At 34.1% G+C, this 18,152-nt stretch overlaps 2 protein-coding genes across 7 annotated transcripts in view; one reads left to right on the top strand and one right to left on the bottom strand.

Annotated features, from left to right (window-relative positions):
* Positions 1–18,152, top strand: part of LOC149539561 (uncharacterized) — a 250,070-nt gene that overhangs the window by 54,062 nt on the left and 177,856 nt on the right. The gene's annotated exons all lie outside the window — the stretch shown is intronic.
* Positions 1–18,152, bottom strand: part of PES1 (Esterase/lipase/thioesterase family protein) — a 201,828-nt gene that overhangs the window by 43,148 nt on the left and 140,528 nt on the right. For both annotated transcript variants that reach the window (XR_016356257.1, XM_089800790.1), the window contains exon 13: positions 3,136–3,221. Coding sequence is in view for 1 of the 2 variants with exons in the window: in XM_089800790.1 (XP_089656916.1) it covers positions 3,136–3,221 (86 nt within the window). In the remaining variant the exon portion in view is untranslated. The remainder of the gene's footprint in view (positions 1–3,135; positions 3,222–18,152) is intronic.

The raw sequence follows: 18,152 nt of genomic DNA, 5'->3' as shown, positions 1-18,152 counted from the left end.
ATGTATGAGGTTGCTGCACTTATCTTTTCTGAACCTGGTTGCTCATTATTCTGAGATGTATTGTATATTTAGTTCAGAAAATACATTAGAGTTACCTCAGTTTTGAGGGTTTTCTGAACTTTTCTTTTTTCTCAGTTGTTTATTTGTTTCAAGTAAATCTATCATCTACACTCTTCTTTATCTCTATTAAACAAAGCAAAAACACAAAACAATGGGCAGAATAGGTCTGCATATTACATTAAATCACAAGTCTTTGAAAAATAATCTTTATCATTTGATTTCTCAATTTATTTTCGAGGATGAATTTTGTGATTGAGTTTACCAGCTCTTTCCCTAAGCAAACAAGTTGAAGAGCCTTTCTTGAAATAATGTTTGAGAAACCCCTCTTGTAGTTATAATTTTATATACTCTTATAGGACGGATAAACTATGAATAGTATTAAATTAGTGTGGATCATAGTTGCCATAATTGCCGATAAATCAGCTAGTTTCTACTGATCACCGAGTTTTTGGGACCAGCGAGTTTTTCCTGGGTTTACTTGCGACTCAGCTGGTGAAAAATTTGCTGAGTTTTTGACCAAAAATGGCAGATTAATCGCCAAGATTTTGTGAAAATCTCAACGAGTTTTGTGAAGACATTTGTCTATGCACGAAATTAGAGGTTGAACCCTCAAAAATGTCATTTTTTATACCAGTTTGCATTTAAAGCATTGTTTAGTCATTTTTGCAGCTCAGGGGCAGGAGGATTTATACAAATATAACATTATAAGTTCTTATGCTTTAAGTTATATTTGTATAAATACTGTCAGGATGTTTGAGATAGGTTTCAGCTTCATAGGAGTTACTGGTGGCATATTTCTACATAGTAACCATTTTCTTTGTTGTTTTAAGGAATAGTACAAGTTGACTCATGCAAATGGACAATTGGACTTTAACGTTATTTAACTACTCTCTAGGTTGTCCCCGAATATATGAATCAGGTATCCTTTATAGTAAAGTACTTTTTTAGGTTGACACTACAATGTAATTATGTATAGTTTGTTAATATGTATTTGGGTTTGTTCGTATAGGTTTGTATCATCAATGTACAATCAAATTTATTTATGTATTGATTAGGAAAATGAAAAATCTAGATTTTGGGGGTTTTCGAAAAATTCCAATCAACATGCCTTACACAATGTTATCTCCAAAAAATTGTTCTTGCTATTTGAGGTTAGATTGAATCTAGAACAATGATTTGTTGATGATTCTAACTCATTTTCACACAAATCAATTGGTTTCAATTCTATTCCCGAATCCTGAAAGACTCAGCTCAACCACTTGCTCACACCCAAGATGCAGGCCAAAATTGCTCAAACTCATGCTCGGACTATTTTGCTATGATGTATTTACTTCTATTTTTAAAGAAACTATTTACTATGATCTATCATTGTATTCACTTGTAGTTTTGTAGAAACTAACTACATTGATATATTTACTTCTAGTTTTATAGGAACTATTTACTAGTTTGCTTCTTGCCATCAACATTCCTCATGAGAATCCGACTTTCTACCTAGTTTGCACACACACACACACACACACACACACACACACACACACACACACACACACACACACACACACACATAGATATACATATATATAGATATACATGTATACATATATAGATACATGTGTGTATATATATATAAAGTCAGCTTTTTTTTTTTGTGTTCTCATTAATTAACTCATTGGATGCATCTTCTCATTGAATTTTGCAAAAAAATGTATTTTTAATTAAATTTGAGCTGTTTTTTTGGTTCCCGAGTTTTTTTTTGAAAAATTGGCTGATTGTTTCCTGAATAAGTTTTTGGGGGCTTGGTGAGTTGTTGCTGAGTGAGAGTTTTCCAACTATGGCGTGGATCATAATATGAATCACCAATTTTTTCTACGGGTATTAAAAAGCAACTCCATAACATAGCATGCATCCTTGCAAAATCTTAACGAGGAATTAATAATGATTTACTTGATATAAGAAAGCGGTCTCCATGCAAAAATGTGTCCGAGTTTAGTGCATACCTTTCGTTCAAATATCCTAATATAACATGTGATGGATTTATTCACTCTCATTGTACCATATTCCTATAAAGGACACCACCAATAGGTAGGATCTATCATGCTTGAATTTAACACATTTCATCTTGTTTGAAAATGGATCAACATTTTATAAGGCTAGTATAGCTTTTTCTTTTATTACTTGTCGAGGTTATATCTATTTTAAGTGCACTAACTCTAGTTAGGACCTTAAATTGATACGAGTTTAGTTATTTTTTAGTTTTTGGGGTTCCTTTAGGAACTTCCACTTGCTATTGTAAGTAATTGTACATTGTGTTCCTATTTTGATCATTTATGGAAAATAATGTAAGTTTTTACTTATTTAGAGGGGTAAATGTAATTGATGTATTTTTTTACTTTAATAGCTTTTCTCTCCGAAATTCAATTATTTTAACTACAATCAATAAAGAATTGGTTGTTACGTGGGGCAGGCCATAAAGTGTTTTGAGAACTTGAGCTGTACAAGGTTCATAAGGATGAACTTTATTCACTTTTGCAATTTACAGGTTACAATAATTATGTATCTATAATTTTAGTCCATTAACCCTGACTTAAAAATGCTTGTCCAATCTCCTATAGTCTACTGAGTTGATTCTCCAAAGCATTTTCAGGATATTCAAGGAGCCCCATTGGGTTTTGAAGATTTATTTGAATTTCTTCTAAATTAATGCTTGAAATGCAATTTCTATAAGTTTTCCTATTATTTTTGTTTTTGTTTCATTATACCCTGCTCTTTTATAAATTTATATAGCATGTTTTCCTTATTAATATTTGATTATTAATTGCATCTTCTTTCACTGTAATAGTTTAGATTTTAATACCAGTTGCCCTAAAGAAAACAACAAACTAAGTGAAGCACCAAAACTACTTGAGTAAAGCACCAACATGTACAGAAGATGACAAACACTAATAATCTAACCTAAAAGCCTAAATCTGAAGTGCTCATTAGAAATTGCATAGTGTTTTCCTTCATGACAAGAGGGTTAAATGAATAGTTCATTTGGAAATACAGATCTTAGTGAGATGGCAATTGTAAACATACCTTATATTTTGCACATCTTTATTCAGTTGTTTTATCCAGTCACTCATGTAGGGTATCTTCTTCAAGTCATTATAGTCAAGGAAAAGCTGCATTGTTGCATAAATAATTAATCTTTAATCAGAAATAACTTAAATAAATAGCTAATAAAAGTATTTTCAGATTATAATGTCACCAAAAGGCTTAGAGAATTTTTCTTTTAGGAGAAATAGCTATATAGGGTACACCACAAACATCAAAGAACTTTCTACTTTGTGATAAATAAACCTAAATGTCATTTCTTTTATATAACAATGAAGTTCTAAAACTTAAATATATTATTGAAAATAAGTAAAATATATAATTTTTAATAATATAATTTCTTATGACATGAAAATTTATATACTTAAAAGAGTAACAAATAAATTTTACAAATCTTAAAACTGCATTACAGATTCAGATATGAGCGCTATTGATAATCTAAAGATCAAAATTTCTTTTGAGCCAAAAACTGTTGTTGAGGTATTAAAGATCATAATGTAATAACATTGCCATTTTTATTGGTGTGTTCCAAATGCAGGTTTGAATGACTTATAAATATGAGAGGATGAGACATGTCTCTATGGTTAATCATCATTAGATAATATATTAACAATTATATATATATATATATATATATATAAGAGTATGTCTAAATGATGATTCACCAATGACCATAAAGAATTATCTCCAGGTCAATTCAACCCGATTGAAGCTACAACCTTAACTCTCCCTCTTAGCTAAGGAGAATTGCTTTAGAACACATTATGCTCTCAAACATATAGAGATAATCATCTCAATATGATATTCTTGAATGACATATTTAAGGATATCAGCATATATTCATCAAAATAGATGTTATCTTTCAAGATCATCTGAAGTATGATTCAACAAGGAATATCAACCATATGATATTTATCAATCTCACATTCTTTTGGTATGTGCACTAGCATCAAATTTGAGATGCCTACCAAGAGAATATGTTATATCCTAGTAGGATGTAGGTTATCTGATTTCCAACACTCAAGGACAAAAACTTAATGTAGTATATCAAATAACAAGTAATCGGGGTGTCATGATCACTATCATGACAAGTATCATGACTTCTGACACAGTCTGGGACAGCAACTTAATGTAGTCAGTAATTATACATTTGTTATCACGATTTCCAACACTTTGGGATAGCAACTCAATGTAGTCTATTATGATAACAAGTCAAGCTATTGGTAAGATCGTCACCTTACAATGGCAACCATACACAAACATTGATGAAAGATCATCACCTCTCATAATGTTTTCCAACAGAATCGTGTATTAACTCACATGATATCCACCATGAATCAAGTCAGAGAGTGAATCCACTATAGCTGCTCCTAAAGGGTGGAACAAGGGTTTGAACCCCAACCTTCTCTCTCACAAAGGAGAGTACATTACAAAGAATTTCACTTCAAACTTCTTCCTCATAGAGAAGAGATTGCACCTCAAAAATTCTCCCTCTGAATAACGATCCTAGGAAGTGAGGTCTCCTAGTTACTACCTTAAAGGCTCTCTTCGCTCAAGGATGGATGTCGGATTCCTTCTGAATTTGACAACTTTCTACTGATAAGTTGTTATTTCCTCATGATTTATTATTAGACTCCCTCTGAGTATCAATCTTCTAAGCTCCTATGGACACTCATAATCTCAGTCATCAAGGATATTTGTTTCAATAGCCTCACTGTATCCAACCTAATCACTAGATGACTAATAATCCTAGATCACAACTTCTTTTGAGCTACTGTCATAAGATTGAGTCTGCACAATATTTGGTAGCGTGTAAAGTACCAACCTTATTTTCCTACAAGAAAATCTTTAGACATAAAGGAAAAGATCAAGGCAAATAACTCTTACAGTAGAATTACAAATAGGAGAGAAACTATAATGAGTAGATAAATGTAAAAGATAAGAATACCTATCTGCACATGAGGGTCCATCGACATTTGAGAATGGAACATCTCCTTTCTAAAGATGGTTCAAGTGAGAATGGAACATTGACTATTATTCCCCCCACAATGTAAAATTCCCACTCCTATATCCTCCTCTTTGGAAGAAAATGTAAACAAGAGAAACTATCTCAATACAATCCACTTCCTCTGAATTAATATGCTTAATTTGAGACTGGCGATTTTATGATGTCTTCAATTTAGATTTGAAAAACCTTTCACTCAAATCCTCAAAGTAATTTTGTCAAACAGTTACTTGCATGTAAAGATAGTTTATTGTGAATTCTTGAATTTGAGTATTGTCTCAGATCTGCAGACTTGCGCCGAATGAAATTGTCACCCCTATCAAAGTTTGATAATTCACTCACTCCTTGGACAAAATATGAATTGGACTGTATTGTACTGCCCCATTGTTGCAGTGCATATGTGCGGTTGATTGATTTCAGTCTTGTAATCTGAACTGGTTGTGGCTGAGGAATTGAGTTGTGTTGATAACTTTGCCAATCAAAACAATTACAATAAGTATTGCGTGTTTCTCCTTTCTTACTTCTATTAACACGAGACTTGATGAACCCCGATAAATTGAATGACCCCCATATTACCTGAAATATTAAGTCTACTGAACAAGGAAGTCAGATTGGCAATATGCTGGATCCTTGAATACATGGCAAACACAAACATGAGGCTCTATTATCAAGTCACAATGATATATATATATATATATATATATATATATATGTACATATATATATATATGTACATATATATATATATATGTACATATATATATATATATATATGTACATATATATATATATATATGTACATATATATATATATATATGTACATATATATACATATATATATATATATATATAGATATATATATATCATACTAAGTTTGGGAGAGTGGTGGATAGTGGTATTGACAGTGCAAGAGCCAAATCAAAAAGTGCAATTTACAAGATGTTCCTCATTTGAATTGGTCCCTGATTTATAAGATGTGCAATTTACGTAAATTATCTTAGCCCTCTTAAACATGTCTGATTATAGTCGCTTCTTCTTCCTCTTCTTAAATGTTGGCTGTTTATTATTTTTACTGTTTGTTGATTGCTTGCCTTCATATATCTGCTACCATGTAGTGTAGCCTGTGATCAGTAGAATCTATCTATATTTCAGCAATTCCTCTTATCATTGCATTTTGTGCCTGGATTCACCTTTCGTTTCATTGTGATGCCTTCCTTGATACAAAATATAAATATTTGATCGTCTATAATGACGTCTTATCTCATTTGCTTATTAAAATCTATGAAACACACTCAGCTTTTGAAGTCGTGCATAATCGTAACGACTTTCCTCTCCAATTATCTACTCTACTTGGCTTCCTTTCTATCAAGATGACATATAGCATTTTCCTTCAATGTTTGCACGAAGATTCTCTACACACATTCTGTGTTGTCGATTCTTTTCATATTCGTAAGTTGTGCTTCTGTTCTCTCTTCCATGTTCAGATTGATCAGATGTCGGATCAGCTATTATCTATATAAATTTACTAGATGTGTAAAAGATTGACAGGAAGTTACAGGGAGGCCAACTGTACGCTGCATGATGTCTTTTCCAATGAATCCAACTCCAAAGAACAGGGAGTTTAAATTTGAGCCCTAGCGATCCCATTTCTTCTGAAATCTGCTACAGGGGAGCTGCCAGGTCTTTAACAATTGGAACTCTTCTCACAACAGAAAATGTCTCATTCAAAAGTCGTTTGCCTAGAGTCCAAGATTTGTTTTTTCATTGTGGTTCTTGCCGTAGTACCATGCACTAATCTAGTAAATACACTCAAATTAGTGAGAAGCAGTAGAAATATCCACTATCATCAATGCATGAATATAACCCTCTCTTCATACAAAGACCAGAATCAACTTTCATCCATAGAAAATATGTTCTGAAGACATCAATAAGGTTCAGATCTGGACATTGAATTCTTTAGTATTCAGAATCACATAACAGTAAGTCCACTTTATATAGTGCAAACTGGAGATCACATTGCAAGGTCAAACTACAAAGCAACGTTTTTTATTGTCTCTATTAATAATACAAAACCAAGGATCTGCAGAGAACGAACAACAGGTGTTGGCTGCTTAGATTTTTCCCACGATTTTGCCTTGCGCGAAGATTTATGCATGAATTCAATTTTACACAGAACAGCTATAGGGTATGAACTCAATGACTGACACAAATCACAATATCCACAAAACTTCACCAACTTCTCCGTCCTTCAATCACCAAGCCTTTTTGTTATTGTGATGTCCACCATCTGTTTCAGTGAAGCATCGTTGTAGTATTTTCCTCCTAAGCTAAGATTATATTTCCTTCATTCCATTATCTACATTTGCAGTTTGGCGCTCTGATACCATGTTGAGGTATTAAAGATTGTTTTCTGCAAATCTAATAACATTGTCATTTTTATTGGTGTGTTCCAATGCAGATTTCAATGACTTATAAATATGAGAGGAGACATGTCTCTATGGTTAATCATTAACAATAATATATATAACCATACTATATATATATATATATATAAGTAGATATAAGAGTATTTGTCTAAATGATGATTTACCAATGACCATAAAGAATTATCTCTAGATCAATTCAATCTGACTAAAGCTACAACTTTAACAACTTTGAGCACTTTTCTATGCTTTTGACATGCAAAGAGTAGCATTTGAGGAAATAAATGCTTTCGAAAAATTTGAAAACACAATAGTTGTACATCACTAATCCTAACCTCAAACCTGGTTTATCATGCTTCCATGCGCAGCTGCATTATCACAAGATAAATGTTATACAACCTGACAAGATATTTAGTAGAGACAAACTTCTGAATTCAAAACCCTAACCATTATATAACTTCAAAGTTAAACATGAAAACTAAAAAACTTTAATTTTTAAACCTTAGCAAAAAAGAATGTATCATTGTCCCCACAAAGTTTCTTGGTAGGGGGATACAAGGATGCGGGGACCAAGGGCTAAAATAGGGAATGACAACAACAAATTTATTAGTAGGGAGCAACACTGATAGAAAGTGAGGTGAATTGAAATCTTTAAGGAAGAATCCATAATATAGCATCTATATGAGTGTCCAATGAAAGACAAACTAGTTTTCACAAAGTTAAGGTTGCAATCAGTATGTAATGACAAGTGCCACATAATAAGCAACCCAATGATATCCCCTACAAAGAAGGTGGTGTTGTGGGGGACATTTTCCCAAGTCCCTACATCCCAAAAACATCCTCATCTTAGGGATGTGGACATTTTTTTGGGTAACATGTAAACACAAGCCCCATCACAATTGGGAATCCCCTCCTTTATTTGGTTTCTAGCTTAGTGTTTGCTTAGTTTTCCTTAGCTTGGCAACATTATTTTTTGGGTTTCTTAAGTCTCCTAGCTCTAAAGTAACGGGTGAGTCAAGTCAAAAATTACTTGGCCAAGATGTAGAATGAAGGAATTTTTCAAGGATTGAATCTCAAAGGACAAAATCAAGTTTTAGGAGGATTTCGTTTTGGATATTTGCCTCTTGGTCAAGGTCACCCTTCAATCGCTATATGAGCTGAGATGATCATTATTTTGAAAATTCCATGTTTGAAGTTTCCGATCTGAAATTAGAATCTTTGGCCAAATTGTATGATTTGAGACAACTCTCGAGGATAAGAAACAAAATAAGATCATGAAGTTTTCTTGATACACATGGAGTTCAAAATTTGTGAAAGAAAGGAGCCCGAGATCTTTGAGAGAATGTTAAGATTGGAAATTTAGGGTGGAATTGTGAAAATTTCATTAAGTATAAAATAATAAATGCCGCAAAATGTTGTCAAATAATTGTCAAGACAAGGTGTTAGATGGGAAAATTGATGAAGCTTTGATGGAAAGATGATGATTTAAAACAAAATAAAAAATGGTAAGCGAAGAGAAAATTTGCAGCAAGCCCAGATCAACAGAAGTTGCATGCTGATTAGAGTCACAAAGAGCATAGTTTTGAGGTTGATGACAATTTACTTAAGTCTCAAGCTATACAAACAATCCTCTCTCAAGAAGAGTTGGTTGAAGAAGTTTAATCCCCATTTCTATTTTCTTTTTAGAACCTCCAATAGGATTGGACAAGTAGCTTACAAGTTGGAGCTTCTAGCTAAATATAGTGAACAATGTGTTTCATGTGCCTAGGCTCAAAAAAGGACTCAAGGCTAATGTTATTCTCTTATTAGATTTGCCACCATTAGATGAGTAGGGGAAGTTAATCTTGATTCCAGAGGCCATTACTAACTATAGGTAAAGTAATTCATGAAAGAGGATCCTCAAAGAGTACTTGGATGAGTGGAAAAATATGTTAGTAGATGATGCAACATGGAAAAGTGAGATCTTGTAGTATCCAGTGCTGAAATTGCTTGGTGACAAGCAACTTGTAATAACCCTGACTGGTTATAGCTAAATCAAGCATCAATTTCTCTTACATTGAACAATTTGACATTACATCAAACACTTCCCAAGCAAGCATTTGATACTACTGTAAAAAAAAACTACAAAATTATTGATGCCAAGAACAGTGTTTCTATGCCTTTGTTTTATTTAATTTCTCCATAGATATGACGAGTACATGGTAAATACTGAATCTAACCTTTCAACTCTAGAATTACATATAACTATATTAGAGGAAAGAGGCAACAGTGATCAAATAACAAGAAACCAAATTTCTAGAATTTAACAGTGATGAAACCTGATTTACTTCATAACACCATTCTTTGCCTTTGCCGGTAGGAGGACCCAAGAAATAAGTTAGAGACGGCTCCTTAACACAAGCTCTCCATTCTCAACTTCAACGCAAGCCAAAGATACTAATAAACATGATTGATATTAAACCGCATTACTCCCAATTGCAAGTCATGGTCAGGAAAGAAATGGCGTCCAGTTGAACTGTAGATCACAGTTGGGATATGTGCAGACCCTCTAGTAAAAAAATAACCCTCTCGAACAATACAATACCACCTGCTGTAGTGATCACAGGGCTCCCAAAGGCTGCCGCAGGTCATAAAGAGCAATAGGGCTGGTCTAGATATGGGTGACAACTCACCTTGATTCAGCCACAAGCTTCTCAACATGCACAATATCCTGCAATTTATGATAACCGGCCCAAATTTTCAAATGCAAGCCCAACACAATGATTTCTAACAATGCATATGGCTTCTACTTGTAGGTATGATTTCCAAACTTAGGAGATTCCACTTGAGAATGAAGAACAACACCCAAATAAGTCCTCAATCAATTCCTCTAGATATGAATGCTGATACCAGCCTCTACAAATCAATCCTCTCTCCAAACCAATAATCTTTTCAGTAGTATTCTCCTTAGCCACAATATGCTACAGTAAGGAAAATATCTAGCAAATACCAAATCCACTATACTTCAGCAGTGGAATGAAAACACTTCTCAGATACAGTGATGAACAGTAGAGAAGTTAGGCAATCTTAAGTATACCTCAGTAGCTAAATTGCAAATGCAATTCTCTGAATTTCCAACCTTACACATCAGCAAGGGCATATAGTTTAAAACCCAGGAAATAGCCACGAAGGCACAAAATCAAATATATAATCAAACGTGCCTTTCTCAATGAAATGAGCTCTCGTTTATAAGCTTTCGTTGGCAGAAATTTCCATAAAACTCCACTTCAGAAATTGTGAAAGTTTCCCTAAAGAACTCAACACTAGAAAATATCCAACTTGGTTTTTAGAAATATCTTTTAAAGTCATTATTATAATAATGCAATTCAATGAATAATAAATAAATAAGAGCTCATGCAATTATTAACTTGATTAATTGCAGGTGACAACCAACTATCAAGCCATCCAAGGCGCTACCAAAAATAGCAACTGCCCATAATAGACTTACTAAAAATAGTAAGTAATCAACTGAGACCCCCAAAACACCCTGTCAGCTCACGCGGGTCACCATGATGAGCTAACTCTATCAACTGCACAGAATAACCAAAATTGGGGACATTACACTACTTTGGGGAGGATGAACTATAAAGTCCCTTTCATAAGGACTTCCAACAAGGTGATTGTTATCCTTAATTTAGGCAGGTTTTTGTAGGCTGAAGATGAATACTTAGGGGGCTCATGGTGATAGTTTAATCCAACTTATTTGACAATGTGGTTGTCACATTGAGCTCCATCAAGTGAGATTCATATAACACCCTTTTTCGGATTGGGTTTGGACAATTTGTCCACACTATTTTCAGTAAATGTTAGATTGGACACCAAATTGGTTGGTAGTATTTCTATTTTTGGATGGCAATTGGAGAAGGTGATTTTAGAGCATTTAAATTAAATAGTGTTAAGTAACTAGATAAAATAAAATATTTAACTTCAATGTTATTTAGTTTATTATATATTGATTCAAGTGGGCAACTATGGGGAAAAATAACAATTTTCTTGCAAATATTATTCATGTGATCGTTTTGGGATGGGTGCCAGCATTTTACGTTATAAGGTGTTTAAAACTATATTAAAAAGTAGAAAACCACAAAAGGGGTGTGCACTTCTAAGAGGCCTATTTATTTGGTTTTGAACTTCTAATGAAAGGAAATAGGGATGATGGGTTCACTAGGATGTGTGGACAAACTAGAAATCTCAAAGCTATCTCCTCTCATTTTGGAAGAAAGATTATTTGTAGTATCTCGGACGGATATTCTACCCAAAATTTCTCCCAAACAATTTCAGAATATAGTAGGTAGTTTATGCAATTTAAAACCAGCAAATAACCAATAAAATACTCATGCAAAATATCTCAGAATTTGTTAATTGCATTATAAACCAACAACACAATAACATGCATAGAAATCTAATCTTAGAAACAACAACAACAGTCAGATTGGAAAGGGTGAACTGTAAAGTCCCTTTCATAAGCACTTCCAACAAGGTGATTGTTATCCTACTAGGCAGTTTTTTGTAGGCTAAAGATGTATACTTAGGGGGCTCATGGTGATAGTTTAATCCAACTTATTTGACAATGTGGCTGTCACATTGAGCTCCATCAAGTGAGATTCATATAACACCCTTTTTTGGACTGGGTTTGGACAATTCGTCCACACTATTTTCAGTAAGTGTTAGATTAGACACCAACTTGGTTAGTTGGTAGTATTTCTATTTTTGGATGTCAATTGGAGAAGGTTATTCTAGAGCATTTAAATTAAATAGTATTAAGTAATAAAATATTTAACTTCAATGTTATTTAGTTTATTATATATTGATCCAAGTGGGCAACTAAGGGGAAAAATAACAATTTTCTTGCAAATATTATTCATGTGATCATTTTGGGATGGGTGCCAGCATTTTACGTTATAAGGTGTTTAAAACTACATTCAAAAGGAGAAAACCACAACAAGGGTGTGCACTTCTAGGAAGCCTATTTATTTGGTTTTGAACTTGTAATGAAAGGAAATAGGGATTATGGGTTCGCTAGGATGTGCGGACAAACTAGAAATCTCAAACCTATCTCCTCTCATACATTGGAAGGAAGATTATCTGTAGTATCTCGGATGGATATTTTACCCAAAATTTCTCCCAAATAATTTCATAATATAGTAGGTAGTTTATGCAATTTAAACCCAACAAATAATCAATAAAATACTCATGCAAAACATCTCAAAATCTGTTATTGCATTATAAACCAACAACACAATAACATGCATAGAAATCCAATTTTAGAAACAACAGCAACAGTCAGATCAGAAAAACATAGAAAGGAACCTTTAACATGAATCCACCCCTAATGCTGAACCGGGTTGGCGGCTGATCCAGCGAGTCACTGAAGGTTTCTAGAAATTGAAAGCCAAAGCTTCCCTTTTCTCAAAGAGAAATCTGAAACAAACACCAAAATCCAAGCATAGCTGCAAATAAGCACCCCTCCCCATCTTAAACTCACCTTGGTGACTCTTCACATTCCTCCTTTTGTCCTTCGTCTTCTTCCACTTTCGTCACCTAATGGCCCTCCTTTTCAATATTAAAATAAATTTAAATAATTTTCCTTAAGCTCCATTTTATTCACTTTAAAATATGTTATGCATTTTCCTTAATTTTCTCTAATGTCTCAACTTGGGGACATCATAGTCCTCCCTCCTCAAGATTGCTTGCCCTCAAGTAATCATGAGTGCATAAACCAATACGAGGGTCCCATATCCATCTGCAAGCTGCTCCATAGCTCGTACTAGTAACTATATAACGAGGATATACCATATTGTGGAACCTAAAAGAAGGGTGCAACTCATCCATAAGTAAGATCCTTGGATCCTGTATCAGTCTATGAAACACTGATGCATCTGTAGGTTGTGCGACTCTAATTTGTACTGCACCAAATCTTAGACTATGTAGTATCACAACATAATCCATGCAAAGCATCTACCCTGTCAACTCTTGGATCCCAAATGAACCTATCAAATCGATTATTGGCATAGAAATAGATGTCCAACAATCCACCATCCTCCTGAATCAACCAACTGAACAAATAGGCGCCAATTGTGCCTCCCATATGTATGCAAATCAACTCATCATATCTCCAAATGTCGCTTGCATAAGATATATTATCATGAGGAATGATGCTGAAGGCGTCATTGTGCCCAAGCGTAGTGAACTCCAACTCATGTGCAATATCTAATCTCAAATCATAACCATGCAACTCAATATCAATTGTAGTCTTGGCCAAATCTGAAAATGCAACATGTGACCAGGTTAGAAAACCACTAATGATTGAAGTATGGATGAGGAAAAAATTACCAACCAATAAGTGAAATGTTGCCATGTCATAAGAACTCAGTAACAAATCTGAAGTTGGACTGTAGTTGCCTTCATTACATATTTAATGACAACTCTGGGCTCTCTGAATCACTGCAAGATTCATCAATCAAACCACCCTCTTTGAAACTAATATCCCTTAATTTGTCCTCATCCTCATGCAGAAACGTTGTTACCTCTTGATAGTGTGAAGATATACAACTGCAGTTGTAAAAATCAGAATTCTTGAATCTAACTTCGTGCTGGCCATTTTGATCATCATTGACATTATATCTCTTGTTTAAGTAGAGGGAGGTAAGAATGATATGCTAAATTTCACCTTTGTAAATAGTGTGGATTCCTTCAATCAAGTGTACGATCTCCTTGGTTTTTGAATTACGTTCATCTTCCTTGTGAATGGTTGTTGTAGAAATCTGATTTTCAGCCTACTGTTATGAATAGTGTGTCGTGCTCAATTGAAGGAAAAGCTCATCTACCTCCTCTTTATATTTTGCATGTTTGATGGTCATATTTCTATTTTTAAGTAACTTCAAGTAATCTGATTTCACTATTTTCAATGCCCTCTTACGAGTGTGAAGGTATGCACTATTGATTCCATTTGTTATTCGCTTTTCCTTTTCAACACTACTAAGCTCCCACAAAGTTTCTTCAATGTCTCTATGGGTGTTATTAAAATGTACTAAGGCTGTAATTACCATATTATCTGATACTTTCAGCTTATCCTCCAGATTATATGCTCCAAAATCAGCAACTAGAAATGGAATTTCTAATTGGTCTTTCAAATCAGCCCCTATAGTAGCTCCATTTTTCTCTAACTCTTGTAATCTAGATTTGGCAACCACTTGGTTGGAAGAACATTCATTTTCAGCTGCATCATTTTCAGAAATGTTCTCCATCTCAAAATGTATTGTCTCATCAATTATCACGTCATTGTTTTCCAAGAGTTCATTCTCATGGAGAGTTTCATTTGAATTTTTGGTCGTATCTTGTAGATAGACATTCTCATGCAAAGACTTGTCAATAACCATTTCCAATTCACCAACTAAGATGCTAGTATATTTCTTACCATCATCCATAACAGGTTCCCTCTCATGGTCTTCATCATGTTGAAGATGGACTAACAAATCCTCAACTTCCTCAATGCTGATCTGCACTTCTTGAGTTGACTCATCCTCCTTGTTATCCTCACAAGTGTGACCAAGTGACCAAAAATGCTTGCACATAAAACAAATTTGTTGTTTCCTCATTTGGCTCTTGCTCATTTCCTCGGATCCTAAAACCTGTAAATCCCTTGCATTTAGTTCTTCTTTAGTCCACAATTGTTTGCACTTCTCAATTTTTACCTCACATTGTTTCAACACCTTGTTGACCAACTCACAAGCAGTTTCTGAAGCATCATGTTCTTGCCTTGAAATTGCTAACATGTGCATAAGAAGCTGAAAATGAATATCACTTGTGTATCGTCATAACCGTAATAGTTTCCATAGCTGCAAAAATATTTACATGGTGCTCTTTCCCAGTTGTACCCAAGAGATGCTGAAACATGGTAAGAATTAGGTCATACTGTCCCATGTCAAGCAAAAGATTGTACAATCTGATTTCTGCAATGATTTTAGTATGGCAGCCCTTCTAGGGAAATGACACAATGTGCTTTGACTAAGATGTTGATACTATCAGCAATAAGTTGAACCGCATCCTCAATGATGACTTCTTCATAGAGTTCTTCTGGTGCTAAAAATCTTATGACCTCCATTAACGAGCAGCTTTACCTCACCCCTTGAGTGCTTCAACCACTTATAATGACTCCACCCTATCACTGTAGGAGCAAGAGTAATATGTAATAAATGAGGAGGTGATTGCTCTACCATGGTCAAACATCCTTCCAATCCGATCAAAATGTTGGGATCATTTTCCGTTGTCAATGATTTCAACTCAAGTCTACTACCTATCTCATATAGCATTTTGGCTGATTCTAGTATGTCATTAGATGCAATTTTAAGTTTTCTAAAACAAACAATAGGTACCTTGTTTCACTCCTTTCCTTCCAAGGACTTTGTTAGTCTCTTTGAGTTTAGTTGAACTAACAATTAACATTTGTTATGTTAGCAGAATAAAATGCTCGGACACACACCCCTTATATCTATAATTTTCCAATGTTACTCAAGGACACGTCCCCGGTATATTTTCAGCCTTCCTCATCCCAGAAACGTCTCGGAGAGTTGGGGACACCTAGGGGACTTTGACTTTGACTCTAAAAGTAACACAATTAGGCATATGAATTCTGCCGATGCTTATATTTTAAGGTTGTATTATGTATAAGTACATGCTTTATCCATGTTTTCATATAAATATTTTAAATTTCTCTATATATATTTTAATTTTCCCTATTGTTATATAGCCATCACCCCCAGTCCCCAAAATCGGCAAAACAAATTGTCATCATGGAAACCCATCCTGCTATCTCCTGTCGTCCCTGTCCTAGAAACTCAAGGAACATAGTAATTTTTCGTAAGTACAATCTCTAATAAATTGGATTGCAATCAAAATGGGTAACTGCTCCTTAATCATTTCCTCCATATACACCTCCAAGTACTATGTCTTTATTATTGATTTCCAGCTTGGTGAGATGCAATTATTGAACAAGCTGATTCTTGTGTATAATCTGCCCGAACCACTATTTAAGAGCTATCCTAATCACTCCAGTATTAAACAAATGAAACTAGCACAGTTCAACAATTTACCCTAGTCACTATTTTATTAATTGATGGCAAGATAAGTACAACTTCACACATTCCTTGCTTATGGAGATATATTTACTAGAGAAACTAAAATGAGAACCTCAGCATGACTGAGCGAGCATCATTGCTAGTGCTCATTGACTTTCAACTTAATGTATTATGTTATAATGGTCCTTAACAAAAAGGTGGTAGCAACCTCCTCAAGAGATGGAGCTTTGGCCAAAAGTATTGCTCTAGTAGCTAAATAGTAATGGTTCCTTATGCTCTTTCACAATTCATGATGGAGTAAATCTATAATAAATTGAAGTCAACTTGTTGGCCCAAATCAAAGAGCTGGTTTGTCTCATGTCAAATCAATTAAATACTTTGCATATTCTTCATTTGTGTACCGCACAACATCAACAACGTTTTAAATGCATAACTCAATGGTAAAGCTCTAGGCTGTCTTTACGAGCACATGACAAGGAAGCCACTGCCAAGAGATCTGTAACTCCACCAATTAAAATCACAGTAATAATTAAGCCAAGGGAAAAATTTCAATGTCTTGGATGAAAAATTTATCATGGCACAATAGTTTCGTATCTCTGTTGGTCGAACAATATTTCTAGCTCATGCATAGTTCACAATGTTTCATCAGTTAATATTCACAACAACTCACTCCAAGTTTTTTATTAATCTCCAAACTTACAATTTGATTGTAAGTCATAAAAGCAGGCCACAATAGTTAAACCTCGATACATATATAAAATGCCCCGAGTTTTGCACGATGAACACATTTTATTCATTTTTTTGAGACTTGCAATTCTTTGTGGTGATTGAAAACCAATTATTTGAACTCCCAAAATCTCTTGCAATGGAGCAGAAGCTACTTATTGGTTCTTTGCAAATTCTTCCAAATGAAATTTTGTTCTTGAATTAGAAATGTAACGTCTAGGTTATAGTCACTATTGTGACTTTCATACTTTGCGTGCCTTCGTTCTTTATATGTGATAACCATTAGGAGTTCACAATTAATTGCCCAAGACTTTAGTAAATATAAGATAAAACTTTAATAGAGCTCTTTAATAAATATTTTCCAGCTATAGTTTGTAAAAATCTCCTCTGCATATATCCAAAAGAACATTATTAATAAATACTATAATTCATCTTCATACTGCCTGATTGATTGTAGTTCCCCAAAGGACAAATTGTCCAAAAGCACCAAGCAATTAGGAAACCGAACAATATTTAATCTTCAAACAAAAGACATAATCGCCACAGAGAAATAATAAGCCCAACTTATACTATATATCTCAAAAGATAGTGAATATTATGCCTCCGAGTTCTTACAAAAAGAAATATTTTCAATGTTTTATTGATACCATTGGAGCTTGCCAACACTTGTAAAACTTCCCATAGAACACAAATGATTATTGTTGTCTTGCATTTTGTCATTACAAAA

The sequence above is a fragment of the Cupressus sempervirens genome, chromosome 9 (genome assembly GCF_028749045.1).
Source record: "Cupressus sempervirens isolate cs-2001-9-10 chromosome 9, ASM2874904v1, whole genome shotgun sequence".
NCBI classification, from domain to species: domain Eukaryota; kingdom Viridiplantae; phylum Streptophyta; class Pinopsida; order Cupressales; family Cupressaceae; genus Cupressus; species Cupressus sempervirens.
The sequence above is the reverse complement of the archived record's forward strand: the minus strand, read 5'-3'. Positions and strand labels throughout refer to the sequence as shown.